The sequence below is a fragment of the Buteo buteo genome, chromosome 9 (assembly GCF_964188355.1).
Source record: "Buteo buteo chromosome 9, bButBut1.hap1.1, whole genome shotgun sequence".
NCBI lineage: Eukaryota > Metazoa > Chordata > Aves > Accipitriformes > Accipitridae > Buteo > Buteo buteo.
The window spans coordinates 6,128,781-6,140,802 of NC_134179.1; the positions used below are offsets into that span (position 1 = coordinate 6,128,781).

Genomic DNA, 12,022 nt, shown 5'->3' on the forward strand with positions numbered 1-12,022 from the left:
GCCTTTCTGCGGGAGTGATTATTCACTTCCTATCCTAATCTGGTTTCTGTTCCTCTTGTCTTGTTTGCATTTTTCTCATAACAGCCAGGTCCACATGGTTTGGAGGAGTAGACTCTGACAAGCTTGTACTACTAGTGGGCAATGAATTCTAAATTCTCAGCTGGATACTAAATACTGGACAAAATGTCATCAAGCAGTGTTAAAATATGCAGGGCAGAAATATACACTAGATTTTCCTAAAGCTATATTTGGCAAAGGTCCTAAACCATTGCCCTCTGATGAATGTTCTGACAGCACATAGCAATTCTCGGTCAGTGCCATAATACTGCTGACATTACAGAGCTTGATCCTGTACAAACGCAAGGACTGAAACCCATCTGGGCTGTTCCAGCTTAGCACTGCAAGGCATCAGCAGTGATGGGAGATCAACAGCCAGAATAGTAACTGACCAGTGGAAGAGTGAGAGTGATTTGAGGGGTGCAGGCAATGCTGGTGGGGAGCCCAGGACAGGAACAGCCAGCAGTGGTGCATAGCAGGACAGAAGAGTAATAGCAGAATGAGGCCAAACAGATGGGACAGGCTCTAACAGGGACTAGTGACTGCATTCCTGCTCCTCTTTAACAGATGAAAGATGAATAATTTTGAGCTTTGGTAAGGTTTATATCAACCTATATTAGTGCTTTACTCTATGAAGTGTCTCAAGTGATATTAACAAAACATCCAATTTTTGGCTTTGCCAAATGTCCAATGCAATTTCCCAATGCCTAAACAAGATCACTTTTCCTTTTTCAAATCAGCGATTCCTAATAGGATACAACAAAATGCATTTCCTACACATACACATTCCTGCCCCTTAAAGCTTAACAACAGACAAAGGAGGCACAATGCTATAAGCAAGTTACTGATCCTCATGACATCTCTTGGATGCTGTGTTGTATTGGGACTACAACATCACAACTGCTCCTCACCAGAAATTCCTGCTTGGGATAGGAGAACAACTCAAAGTCATCATGAAATAATTACTGGCAAGGAAATATTCTCAACCATTTATCACTTCATACAATCCTGGACAAGCTCCTAATGTGATCACCTTATAAAGCCATGAAATTTGATCTTTTTTTGCTGGGCTGTTAAGCAGTCTGCACTGAAGTCCAAGATTATTACATGAGCTCATTCTGTACAACGCTCAGGAGGGAAATCCCAAATATTTTTGCTTTTACATCACATCTTACAGAGGGCTAACAGTTTTCCACATACTCTCAATCAACCTGTACAGGAAGATTATAGTTTAATTTGTAAAATCAGCAACACACACACACACTTCAGTATTAGTACAGCTATGGATTTTGCTTCCAACGTCTCAATACCTATCCATGAAAAATGGTTCAAAAATGAAAACTATACCAGCTAACAGATTAAAGTCGATGATCAAAAGTTATGCATAGGACAGTCCTGAACTGTGTAATCACTGTAGATTGTGTCACAGATGCACATATTCTGCAGATGTTCCCAAATTTTGGTAAGCAACGTTGAAGAAGTCAGCCAGCAGTTACACTTCCTAAAGGTATGAGCTCATTAAAAAAACATGTTCCACTAAAACTTACCTGAAGAGCAGACAGAGCCACAGCACCGCAGAGACAGATGAGGGGATAGATGGGAAAGAGAAACCTCTCTTCTTTGTGGGGCTGACTGAAGAAAATCATGATCCAAATGTACATAGGAGCTAGCGTCAGCCAGTAGGGACGGCCCAGATTCTGAACTGAAAGAAACAAACACTCAGCAAAGAAGTAATGTAAGAATGAGGGGTTTATCCTATTCCCCCTCTTGCACAATCATATCTCACATTCAAAAGCCTATTATTCAGACCCAAACCATTGCCTTCAGACAAAAACACACCATGTTCTGAGCAGCCATGTTGCTAAAACCCAGGTAGCATGTCCAAACAGTCAATATAGAATTTTGATGAGAGAATTTTTGTAGATTCCTACCATATAACAATTCCAACAGATTTTAGAAGACCAAAAGCAGAAAATAAGGGACTGCATTACTGAATTCAAGCAAGAGACAAAATCCATCCAGAACTGACATGTCTAAACAGGCAGTCAGGAGTACTAGATTTCCTGCTGTATATTATGCCAGACATACAAAGATCAGAAAGGATCTCTTTAGACCTACCCTTCCACTTACAAATGGTTGTTTAGCGACTGAAGTTTCCACAACCTTCATTGCTTCATTACAAAAATAACAGCATGAGAGGTCTCTCGGGCACCTTCTGCTTAATGGAGGAAATAACTGCTTCAAAAATAACAACAATTACCCTGAATTTTAGTCACACTGAGGAGGGTTCTACAGTGCCTGACAATTTTCAGTCCCTTTTCTGCCCTCTTGCTACTCCCAACAACAGAGTTAAGCATTTAAGCTAACGGCATTTCACAGACAATAAGAACAAAGCACTTGGCAGAATTGCTCCTGCTGTTAAGTACAAGAACACCAAGTGAACAGCAGGAAATCTTGCATTTACAGGATCTCCTACTGAGCTTTTACTGGTTTCTGACAGTATGTCAGTCATATCCAAGGAACAGATATAAGCAAATATGTGTTAACATACATTTTCAGCAGGGATTATAATGTTATTGTTTCTTGTATTCAGTGAAAAAATCAGAGAGCAAAGCACTAACTGGACTGATGAATTTGGAGACTACTGCTGATGCTTAATGAATCTTCCTTAGGAAAAGGGCAGAGAAGAATTCACATTTCCTCAACACCTTTTTCCTCTCTAGAGTTACTTGCCAAATGTCATGTGTTTAAACTGATGTCATCTTATTTAAGAGAAAGCTCAACGTGAAGTAGGGAATATTCTGGTTCGTCCTTTCTCTACTCTCAGTATATCCACACCTATGGGAACACTTCCCAAAGCATAGGGTAGTAAGACTGTCCTGTCAGGGCTCAGTCCTGCAAGCTGAAGAGTGGCCCTTCACAGTGCATAGAAGAGTCCAGGTTCAATCCCAATACGGGCAGCAGCAGCAGAAAACAGAGGATGCCTATTTGTAGACTCGGCCGCAACAATCAAAAAGGAAATAACTCCATTCTCTCAAGCTGCTGCAGAAAACATTCTGGTAGTGGTATAAAAAAAGTAACAATGGAATAGCCAGCAAAAGGTTCCCCAAATAACTCTAAAGGCTACCATTTCCAGCTGCAGATAAGATGGAAACAACAATGGGTACATAGTTTCTTTCCCCCTTAAGATTTCTGACGGGGCTATTTCTAATGCCTTTGCATGTCTGGCTGAAGGTTATGTACCATACAACTTGTAAAACTTACTCTGGGTATGGATAGTTCAGCCCTGATAACATACTGTTCTTCTTGAGGTAGAGGCAAGGAATACAGGAATCATCCTTAAAGAGAAAAACACGTTTCTGCCCTTTTGCAGACAACACGTAAGTAGATTCATCTCACTGCCTGTTCTTTCTACACAGCAACTTCATTGTGGGGTCAATACCGAACTGAGTAATGAGCTCTAGGAACTTTCCTATTACTCCGAAGACCTTCCTTGAACCTAGTTTCACTTCCAATAAAGAAAAGCTGCTTTGGCAGGTAAGCTCTCCCTTTAGTAATAAGGTTGAGATCCGGGCTCTCTGTGCTTGGCTCTCACAGCTGTCTTACACTCACCATGAAATTTCTGAAGCAGACACTCCATGAGACAAGTCAGTGGCAGCACAAGCAGTGCCAAAATAAATGCCACGTTGAAATTCAGAAAGCCGTTGATAAAATAGAAGGACCAGGGTTCTGTACCTAAAGGATGATAAAAGGAAACAAGTGTTTTTAAATACAAGCATGTATGAGATCTAGGTGTAACAGCAGCTTCGTTCCTTCTCTCCCTGACACAGACTGAAATAATCAGCAGCAGCCATCAATTCTCCCCATTGCAAGCATATTGGAACCAAAGAATGGGAAGGGTGTGGACAGAAGATCTTGCAGCTGGACAAAGGATGCAGCCCCATGGAATGAGCTTGAGCCATCTCGATCGAAGCAGTCTCATGGTTCTGCCCCTCACCCATAAAACTGCCATAACAGCGGTATGAGAGTTAGTCAAAAGCCATACAAAGGTACTAGAGTATCTCACAATCATGTCTGCCCAAGAAACTTCATTGTCTTCCTTTTCAGAAATTATTTTTCTCCTTCCTTTTTCACTGGGTCATAGTCAATTTCTCATCTGCTGCTCATGAATCACAAGCCACTCTAACAGTCAGCCTTGTCCAGCAGAATTCTGTGAATTCACACTTGCATTAAGAAAGCCTACACAGCAAGAAAGTAGAAGTGGAAACTTATAAAACTAGGAAATTTGACTCCAAATTAATTCTTTCTAATTGCAAAGAAGTTCCAGAGGAATAACACAAAAAGACACAATGTTAGTAAGAGATTATTATAATTCTAGAGTGATGATGTATAATCCATGTTGGCAGAAATAGAAAATCTACTAAAAAGGAACAAGAAAAAGAGTTCACATTCACACTTCACCCCAACAAAAGACTCTGCCACTAAAGTTCACCCAGATGCTAGTTTTGGCACCTCCTTAGAATCAACACTGTTTAAAGTGTCCCTACTTCAATTTGTTCTTACAGTGTAACTTCAAACAGGAACAAGCCAACTCTGATTCCTAACATGACATACTTGGATATTGGTTGCAAGCTTTGAAGGATGTAAATTGAAAGAAATTCCAGGCCAACTGTCATTTATTTGGACTCTTAATTCAGGATGCTTAAAATCCTGAACAATAAGGAATGCCAGTTCCTCTCCACACACTTGCCAGTCTCTCAGTGTGATTAGCTCAATCAGTCAGTAAATGACACGCGGGGGCTTTAATCACTGCACTGTTGTGACATGTGTCACATGCTGCAGCAATTTCCTGCAATCAGAGCCACTTAAATAGGGTCCATGTTGAAATTAATCAGACGACTGAAAAGCAGCAAGGAAAACCCCAAACCTCTGCAGCTCCTACAGCTAAATATGATTAGAAGCTGCACCAGTCAGAAACATGTCGCTGGAGTTACTAAGGCCAAGGCCAAGTAACTGAGGTTCATTTAGGAAACCTTTAGCTATTAGCACTGAAAGCAAATAGTAATTACAGATTTGGATTTTGGGGAGTAGGGGGCCTTAAGGGAGTGAATTATTAGAAATTCACCTTCTCTCTCCCTCCACCTGCATCATAATTCTTGCAAATCCCACATGAGCACAATCCTCAGCCTGTGAAAGGCTGAACATGGGATATGGTAGATTGAAAGATCATGTCAAGTGATGGACATTACAGAGTTATCTGTACCGCAACACTGCAACAGTGCCAATGTCCCTTTCTCCTTCTCTAGACTCTGTTGATGACTCTCCCTGTTTAAGGACTGCAATTCTAAAAAATCACTGTAACAGATCTGGAACACATGCAGAACGCAGATCATTTTAGGACTGAAGGGTACTACCCTTCCTAGAAATCAGAGCTGCTGACTGGGATATGTCTGTAAAGGAAAATCTGAGGCAGTCTGGGGTATCACACTGTAAATCTTCCAGTGGACATGTGTGTAAAGGGGGCTTTGGTTTCTTCCCAGCCCTGCTGCCTCCAGATTCTCTTCCAAGGCAATAGTACAGGTTTCTAAAGACTTACAGCAGGGTTAACACTGGTTAGGCTACTCTAGTAACTACTTCTGTGGAGCACTAAGGCTTCTCCTTATATAAAAAGGACTGGAACTGGGTTCCGTAGCCTGCTTCCCCACTCCCATTGCTATAAACAACAGCCCACTTTATCACAGAAGATGCTGGGATGAGATAGAAAGCTTTTTAAACTGATATAATCTGTTACCCTCCAGTGTTTTCTGGCTACAGTTAAGCTGCACAGAACAGCCAAATCTTTAAAGATAAGTACCAGAGACCATACTGTCAATCTTCTACCTGCCCTGGCTGCTATGGAAAGTAAAGGAAATTAACTATGGCTCTCTCTAGTCTGTCTCTGATTGGTAACCTGGGAGTCAGGAATGAAACACTTCATGAAGCACACCTCCTCCACAATCCAGATACAGCCTTAAAGGCCCAGAGGTGTCCTGAGGGACTCTGCTAATAAGGAGGTCTGAAGCACAGCTTTAACAAAAAGGCTACTTTCTCAGATTTTTTTGCAGTGTGACTTAATTGCCCTTAAGAACTAAGCACTGGAACCTCCACTCCTTCTCCAATGAGGGATTTTCTTCTCTGGGTGAGGAGAAAAAACAAAAGAGGAAAAAAAATATGAAAGAAGAACAGTGCACTACACAGGCAAGTTAAATAATTCACAGACACCAGGCAAAAAGCAATAGGCTTGGTCACTGTGATGACTCACCCATTCAGAGGCATTCAGTCTCAATGCCTCCCAGGGCAAAATGCTTTTATTCTTGTTATCCACAATGACTCAAGGTGATCCGAGAAAGAACTGCAATGTAAAAAAAAAAACACCAACCCCATTGCATACAAGTCCTGGCCTGGAACAATGTCTTTCAAGCAGGGAGGGACACTGAAGAACTCTCCATGCACAGTACTGATGGGAACGTGCTTCCACAGCATCGCCTTCAGACCATGACAGAAGATTTAATTTCCTGCAAGCATCCCACATGCTAGAGCTGAGCAGGTGTGGGCTGTAGGAGAGACTGATGAAAGCAGTGAGAAGAACACTGTGGCCCAGTCAGTTCAGGGCACTATAATTCCATGGGGAGAAGCAACTGGAAGCACTGTCAAGACACTGAGCCAGAAACTGGTTTGAACTTTGTGCTCTGCGACAGGCTCTGGCAGCAATTCTAGAAATCAAACTCACACACAAGTTAACAGAACTTAACAAGCTACCATGCTGCAGCTTGACCACAGCAATGGTGAGGGCAGCTCAGGACAAAACAGAAGAGTTGTAAAACAGGCTTAAGCTAAGATGCCCCACTCTATGTTTGTCACAGGCTAAAAGCCTGCATGCAGACAGGAACTGTAGCTCAGCTGTTAAGCAGTCACTAAACCACAATAATTTGATCGTGAGTCACAGCCCTCATTCTAAGAAAGTCTGATTCAATGCTAATATAATAAACAGTCTGTTTTCTGCATTTCATTTATTTTCACTCTATTTAAGAACCAGGACTCAACAGAGCAAGGTGTCATATAAACAGCTCCTGCATATTCCGCCCAAGCTGAAGAAAGCTTCCCAAAGTGCCATCACACTGCAAGTCACAGCAAGGCTCTGATCACAGGAAGTGGGACAAAAATTGTCACAAATTGTGTGTTCTTAGAACATATGTAGACAAAAACATCCCAAAGCCTCAGGATCAGGCTTAGGGCTATACACTTAGAAACTACTTTCCCTTGGCTGTAGAAACCTAATCACCCCAGGGAAATATTCATTGCACAGACTGTATTTACCCAGAAGAAGATTGAACCTTGTCTCCAGAACTCCAGTCTGCAGGCAAAAGGAAAAACACTGTCATGCTTACATTGAAGATGATATCGGTTGATGACTCTGCAGCCTCCAGTAGTTCCTGCTCCCATCATGTGAAAGTTGGTAAATCCCAGCTCCAAAGCCAAAAGTGACTGGCCAGCCTTTCATCTCCCCTGGTAGTGTTATTTTTCCCAAGTGTTTTGAAGCACTCTAAACACACAGCATTGTCCTGGCCACATTGCATTAAAGAGCAATTTCAAGCAGGCTCTTTTACTAGCCTGAGGATGTCATATGAATAAAACACTTCAGAATAGATTGGTCCCTGGAGGTTCTGGAAACAACTTATGCACCAGTGTGAAAAAGGTCAGCCACAAGCCCATGCCAAAACCTATCAGAGACTGACCCTGGAGTTTACTTACAGAAATTTCACAGCAACAGACTTCAGAGCCTTCCTGCAGAGATGAATAACCATGGCAATGCAGCTGTTTCCCTGCTGTGCCACTGCACAAGTAACAAATCACCACCCAAAACAGCCCTTCAAATGAACCAACAAATACGGCCTGCAGGGCACTGCCAGAGAAAGCCTTGCTGGTAAAAACTGCTGAATCCTTCCTAGAATATCTCGACAGGACTTAAGCAGATGACAGAGATGACGCAGGGATCCTGCACCCTAAGCTCCCCTGAAGTCTCCACCAGCCCCTCTGAAGCCCTACTAGAAATATAATACTTTTCTACTCTTCAGCTCTAGAAGTACATGACATGAATAACTAATGCAGTGGCAGCTCCCAAACAAACAACACAGCACTGCCATCAAGGTTCATACCAGTATCCTAAATGGCCAGTACCAGGGAACCCCTCATAGGCGGATGACTTGCCTGCAGATCAAATGTCTTTATGGTAACCTCAGATTCTGCTTGCCAGAAAAATCCAGGCCATATACTGCCTATAAGCAAGGAGACTCCCAAGGCACAGCATGTACTCAGGAAGTCTGCAGAGACCCGATGTGAACTGAAAGAACTATGGATTCTGCACTGTTACCCACTTTCCCAGGGTTCTGCACCCTGATTGTGAGGAACAGCCAAGAACTCCATTAAAGCTGACAAACACACACATGTCTTACTCGTGCCCACTGCACTCCCATAGCATCCAGGCACGTTTGCTACTAACAGTTCTCTGTTGTGTCGCAAAGACATCTCACGACGGTTTACAGAACTTGAAAGTGAACAAAAGCAGCCTAACTCACAGCGCTGAGAAATCCGACAATGGCCTGCGGATTCCCAGCTCGACAGAGACATCCTGTGGCAAAGAGCTGGAACTGCAGCCCTTTGGAGCTTGCAGGCTGCTTTTGCTTTAGAGTACGTCAGAAAAAGGATTGGCAATAGAGACCTGGTGGGTCACAGTAGCAAGACGGTAGCAAGACAGTAGCAAGAAAAATGACGACTCCGTTCCTGTCCTGTTATCTTAAACTCACCATAAAGATCAGGTCCATGAGAGGTGAAGACATTGTATAAAACAATGTTGAGAGGTGCAACTACCAGCTTCCCGTAGTAATAGCTGTCCACAATTACCAAGGGCACCTGGAAGAAAGCATCTATTATTTAAAGTGCCAGAAGCTTTTGGCTGGACTGCCCAAAAGCTCCATGTGATTTTCTTAATGGAACCCACCCCTTCTACTGCAAGTCCAATCCATTCCCTCTTTGCATTGTTACAGGCACTTACCAAAAACAGGATCAATGACACCACACACCAGTTTAGGAAACTTTTCCACCTCTGCTTCAGTATCAACAAGTCAAAGGCAATAGGAAGCCTGAAAGAGAGACCAGGTATCAACTGGAGACTTTTTATTTCCCCACTGCAGGTTTTCCTGCCCCTTCAAAGCAAGCGGGGCAGTAGCTGGAAGAGAACCATCACTTCACTGGGCTCTGCTTCCACTCCATATTCCAGTCATCCAACTCAGGTTTTACTCTCAGTGTATTAGGGTCAGGAATCTTCCCAACCTAGGTTCTTCAAAAGCAAAGAAATCAGGCTATGGAAGCCTGTAGCAATAATCCTGGACTAGGCTGGCAGCTCAGTCCCTGCTAGTTTCTTCCTCCAACTCTCCAGCCCCTACATTCTCCCCAACCAGGCAAGAAACATTTGTCAAAGTGCAAAACTCCTGAACCTTCCTCTTCTTACCCAAGAGCTGCACTGAAGGGCCAGCCTAGAAGGGCTCCAGCGGCCACCCCCAGCACTGCTACAGAGGTCTTGTCCATATACCAGCCAGTCATGGCAATCACCGTGGTGTACATGCAGAAACTGCTTGGGAGGAAAGCTGCAACACAAGGAAAGAAGGGGTTAGAACAATTTTCCCACAGGAGGAGAACTGCATGAGGCCAAGATAAGGCTAATCATCTCTCATTCATTCCATTGGAGCTGGGATGCTATACTGGAGACTCTCATTTCAGTGAAAGGAAAAAAAAAAAAAGGATTATTTTTCTTGTTCTGCCAAGACCAGAAATACTTCCTTTAAGTATGAAGGCCTCTTTCCTCAGTGGCACTCAGCAGTGGTAACCAGTTGACAGCATCCAGGCTTACCACTTGTAACGCTGCACCCCCTATATTCTGCTAGGCTGAAAAAAATTAACCTGCTCAAATGACAGCAGAAAATGTGAGCTGACCGGGTACAGTCTCTGAAACAACTAGGCAGAGACTGGTGGGAAGTAAGTGAAAAATGAGAAGATGTAAGACACTGCAAAAACAATGAAGGAAAAGTCCTTTCCCCACTCACCATAAACATAAGAAGGGTAAAATAGGAAATCTCAGCATTCATAAGTTGTGGTACTCCCCTTTAAGTTTCTGTATGCACACAATACAGAACACCCTTGCTCAAAGTCTCTCTTTGCACTTTATTCAATATCTACAGCAGATGTTTTATAAGTCTTACAGTGGTTGGCTAGGCAAATGGGTACAACCAGCCAGAGGGGACAGGACACAAATGCAAATGACAATGCCAAAATATGACCCTCCTTTCTTGGATCAAAATATATTCAAGGAAGGTAGGCCAAGACCCTGTTTAAAAGGCACGGCCCATTGCAGAGACACTGGAGGCAACAATAGAAACAAACACACCCTGGAAATTGAAAGATACAAGAGAGTGATGATGCAGGGAACATAATTTGAATCAACACTTATTCTGTCATCACACCTGCCATGAGAAACACCTGCAGCAGAATACAACAAACAATTGCTAGAAAGGTATTTTAGTGCTGTGGATTTTCTTCTTTCTGGACCTGTCTTTGGTTTCTATGGACAAAGTAATTGTTAGTATCATTGCTAAGCACACTTACCTGCAGATGAGCAAAACATCCCAGTGCTGAGTACTAAGAAGGCCAACATCAGCCGGCTCACATGTAGCCCAAACTTCTTGCACACAGCCCTAAGGAAGCAAGAGAGAATTAGATACCACAAAAATATCCTCAGTATATCAAAGAACAGTACCCAACGCACGCAGAACCACAAACAATCCATGGAGCATCCTGAAAGCTTTAAGGTGGGTTATTCTCATTACTCAGTCACTGAAGGCAACCTGAAGAGCAGTTTGACTGCCTCTGGCCTGTGATTTCTGATCCTCGTAAGTTACATTAGTTCAAAACTCTCAAAGAGACTTGGCTTCTACCAGTGTCAGTTGCACCTGTGCAAATCTCAGGGAGTCTGCACTGCTATAGCAACATCAATCTACCTAAGATTTTCACCCCTCACAAAATGCCATTATGCAAAAAGCCACAGCTCACATTCTTAAAACCAGACTATTGCCAAGAGAAAAGTCATGCAAGGTAATAGTTTGAAAGCCACAAATGCAGAGGCAGCAGGTAAGAATAAAAATCTAGCTTAGACAAGATAACTGTATGTTCAGGCTACTGCTTTTGGTGGATGTAAACACCATTGGCAGATACATTACAGACAGCAACAATCAATGTATTCCACTAAAATTCACTATAAGCAACCACAGCACCAGTCTCTCCTCCAGCAGAGCTCAGTCTACAACACTCCCACCCCGCTTGCTGTCATCATTGAGAAAATGAGTGTAGTCAACAAAACACTGGAGTGGAGATGTGGGTGGCACATCTGAGAATACAATTTTGTCCTAACAGTGGAATTCTGACCAATATTTCATTAAGTTATCATGAGAACACATATTGTCAAGGTTCACTGTGAAGTAGCCCAATTTACCAGACACATCTACACATAAGCTTCAGAGTGTATTTCCTGTGGCAGTAACTGAACATGCTACTCACACTGCTCCAAAACATTCACTGTAGACAGCTTCTAAATACTCACTTGTAAAAGTAGAGTTCACAAATGCAGCTCAGGAAGGCCAGGAAGCATCGGAGGAAATAGAAGATGAGAACCTAGGAGACATACTCAGAGCCTGAACAAGGTTTGCAATGAAGCTTATGCATCTATTACTAAGAAGTCCATCCCAAGAACAAAGTTCTGAACAGGATGGAGCAAGTTTGGCAGTGGTTAATGAGCCTATTCTTCTAGACCCAGATCCCACACCAAGGGATGCTGAAGATCCCAGCAGCTCAAAGCCTAGCCCTCTAACGGTGAAGT

The 12,022-nt window shown here is 42.9% G+C and overlaps 1 protein-coding gene across 16 annotated transcripts in view; it reads right to left on the reverse strand.

Moving 5' to 3' along the window:
• Positions 1-12,022, reverse strand: part of ALG9 (ALG9 alpha-1,2-mannosyltransferase) — a 109,228-nt gene that overhangs the window by 95,209 nt on the left and 1,997 nt on the right. For 14 of the 16 annotated variants that reach the window (XR_012651555.1, XR_012651559.1, XR_012651552.1 and 11 more), the window contains exons 4-10: positions 11,747-11,817; positions 10,756-10,844; positions 9,605-9,740; positions 9,149-9,236; positions 8,901-9,006; positions 3,670-3,792; positions 1,605-1,759 (exon numbers count right to left, since the gene is read on the reverse strand). Coding sequence is in view for 5 of the 16 variants with exons in the window: in XM_075035086.1 (XP_074891187.1) it covers positions 1,605-1,759; positions 3,670-3,792; positions 8,901-9,006; positions 9,149-9,236; positions 9,605-9,740; positions 10,756-10,844; positions 11,747-11,817 (768 nt within the window). In the remaining 11 variants the exon portion in view is untranslated. The remainder of the gene's footprint in view (positions 1-1,604; positions 1,760-3,669; positions 3,793-8,900; positions 9,007-9,148; positions 9,237-9,604; positions 9,741-10,755; positions 10,845-11,746; positions 11,818-12,022) is intronic. The other 2 variants (XM_075035089.1, XM_075035091.1) reach the window with 1 other exon arrangement.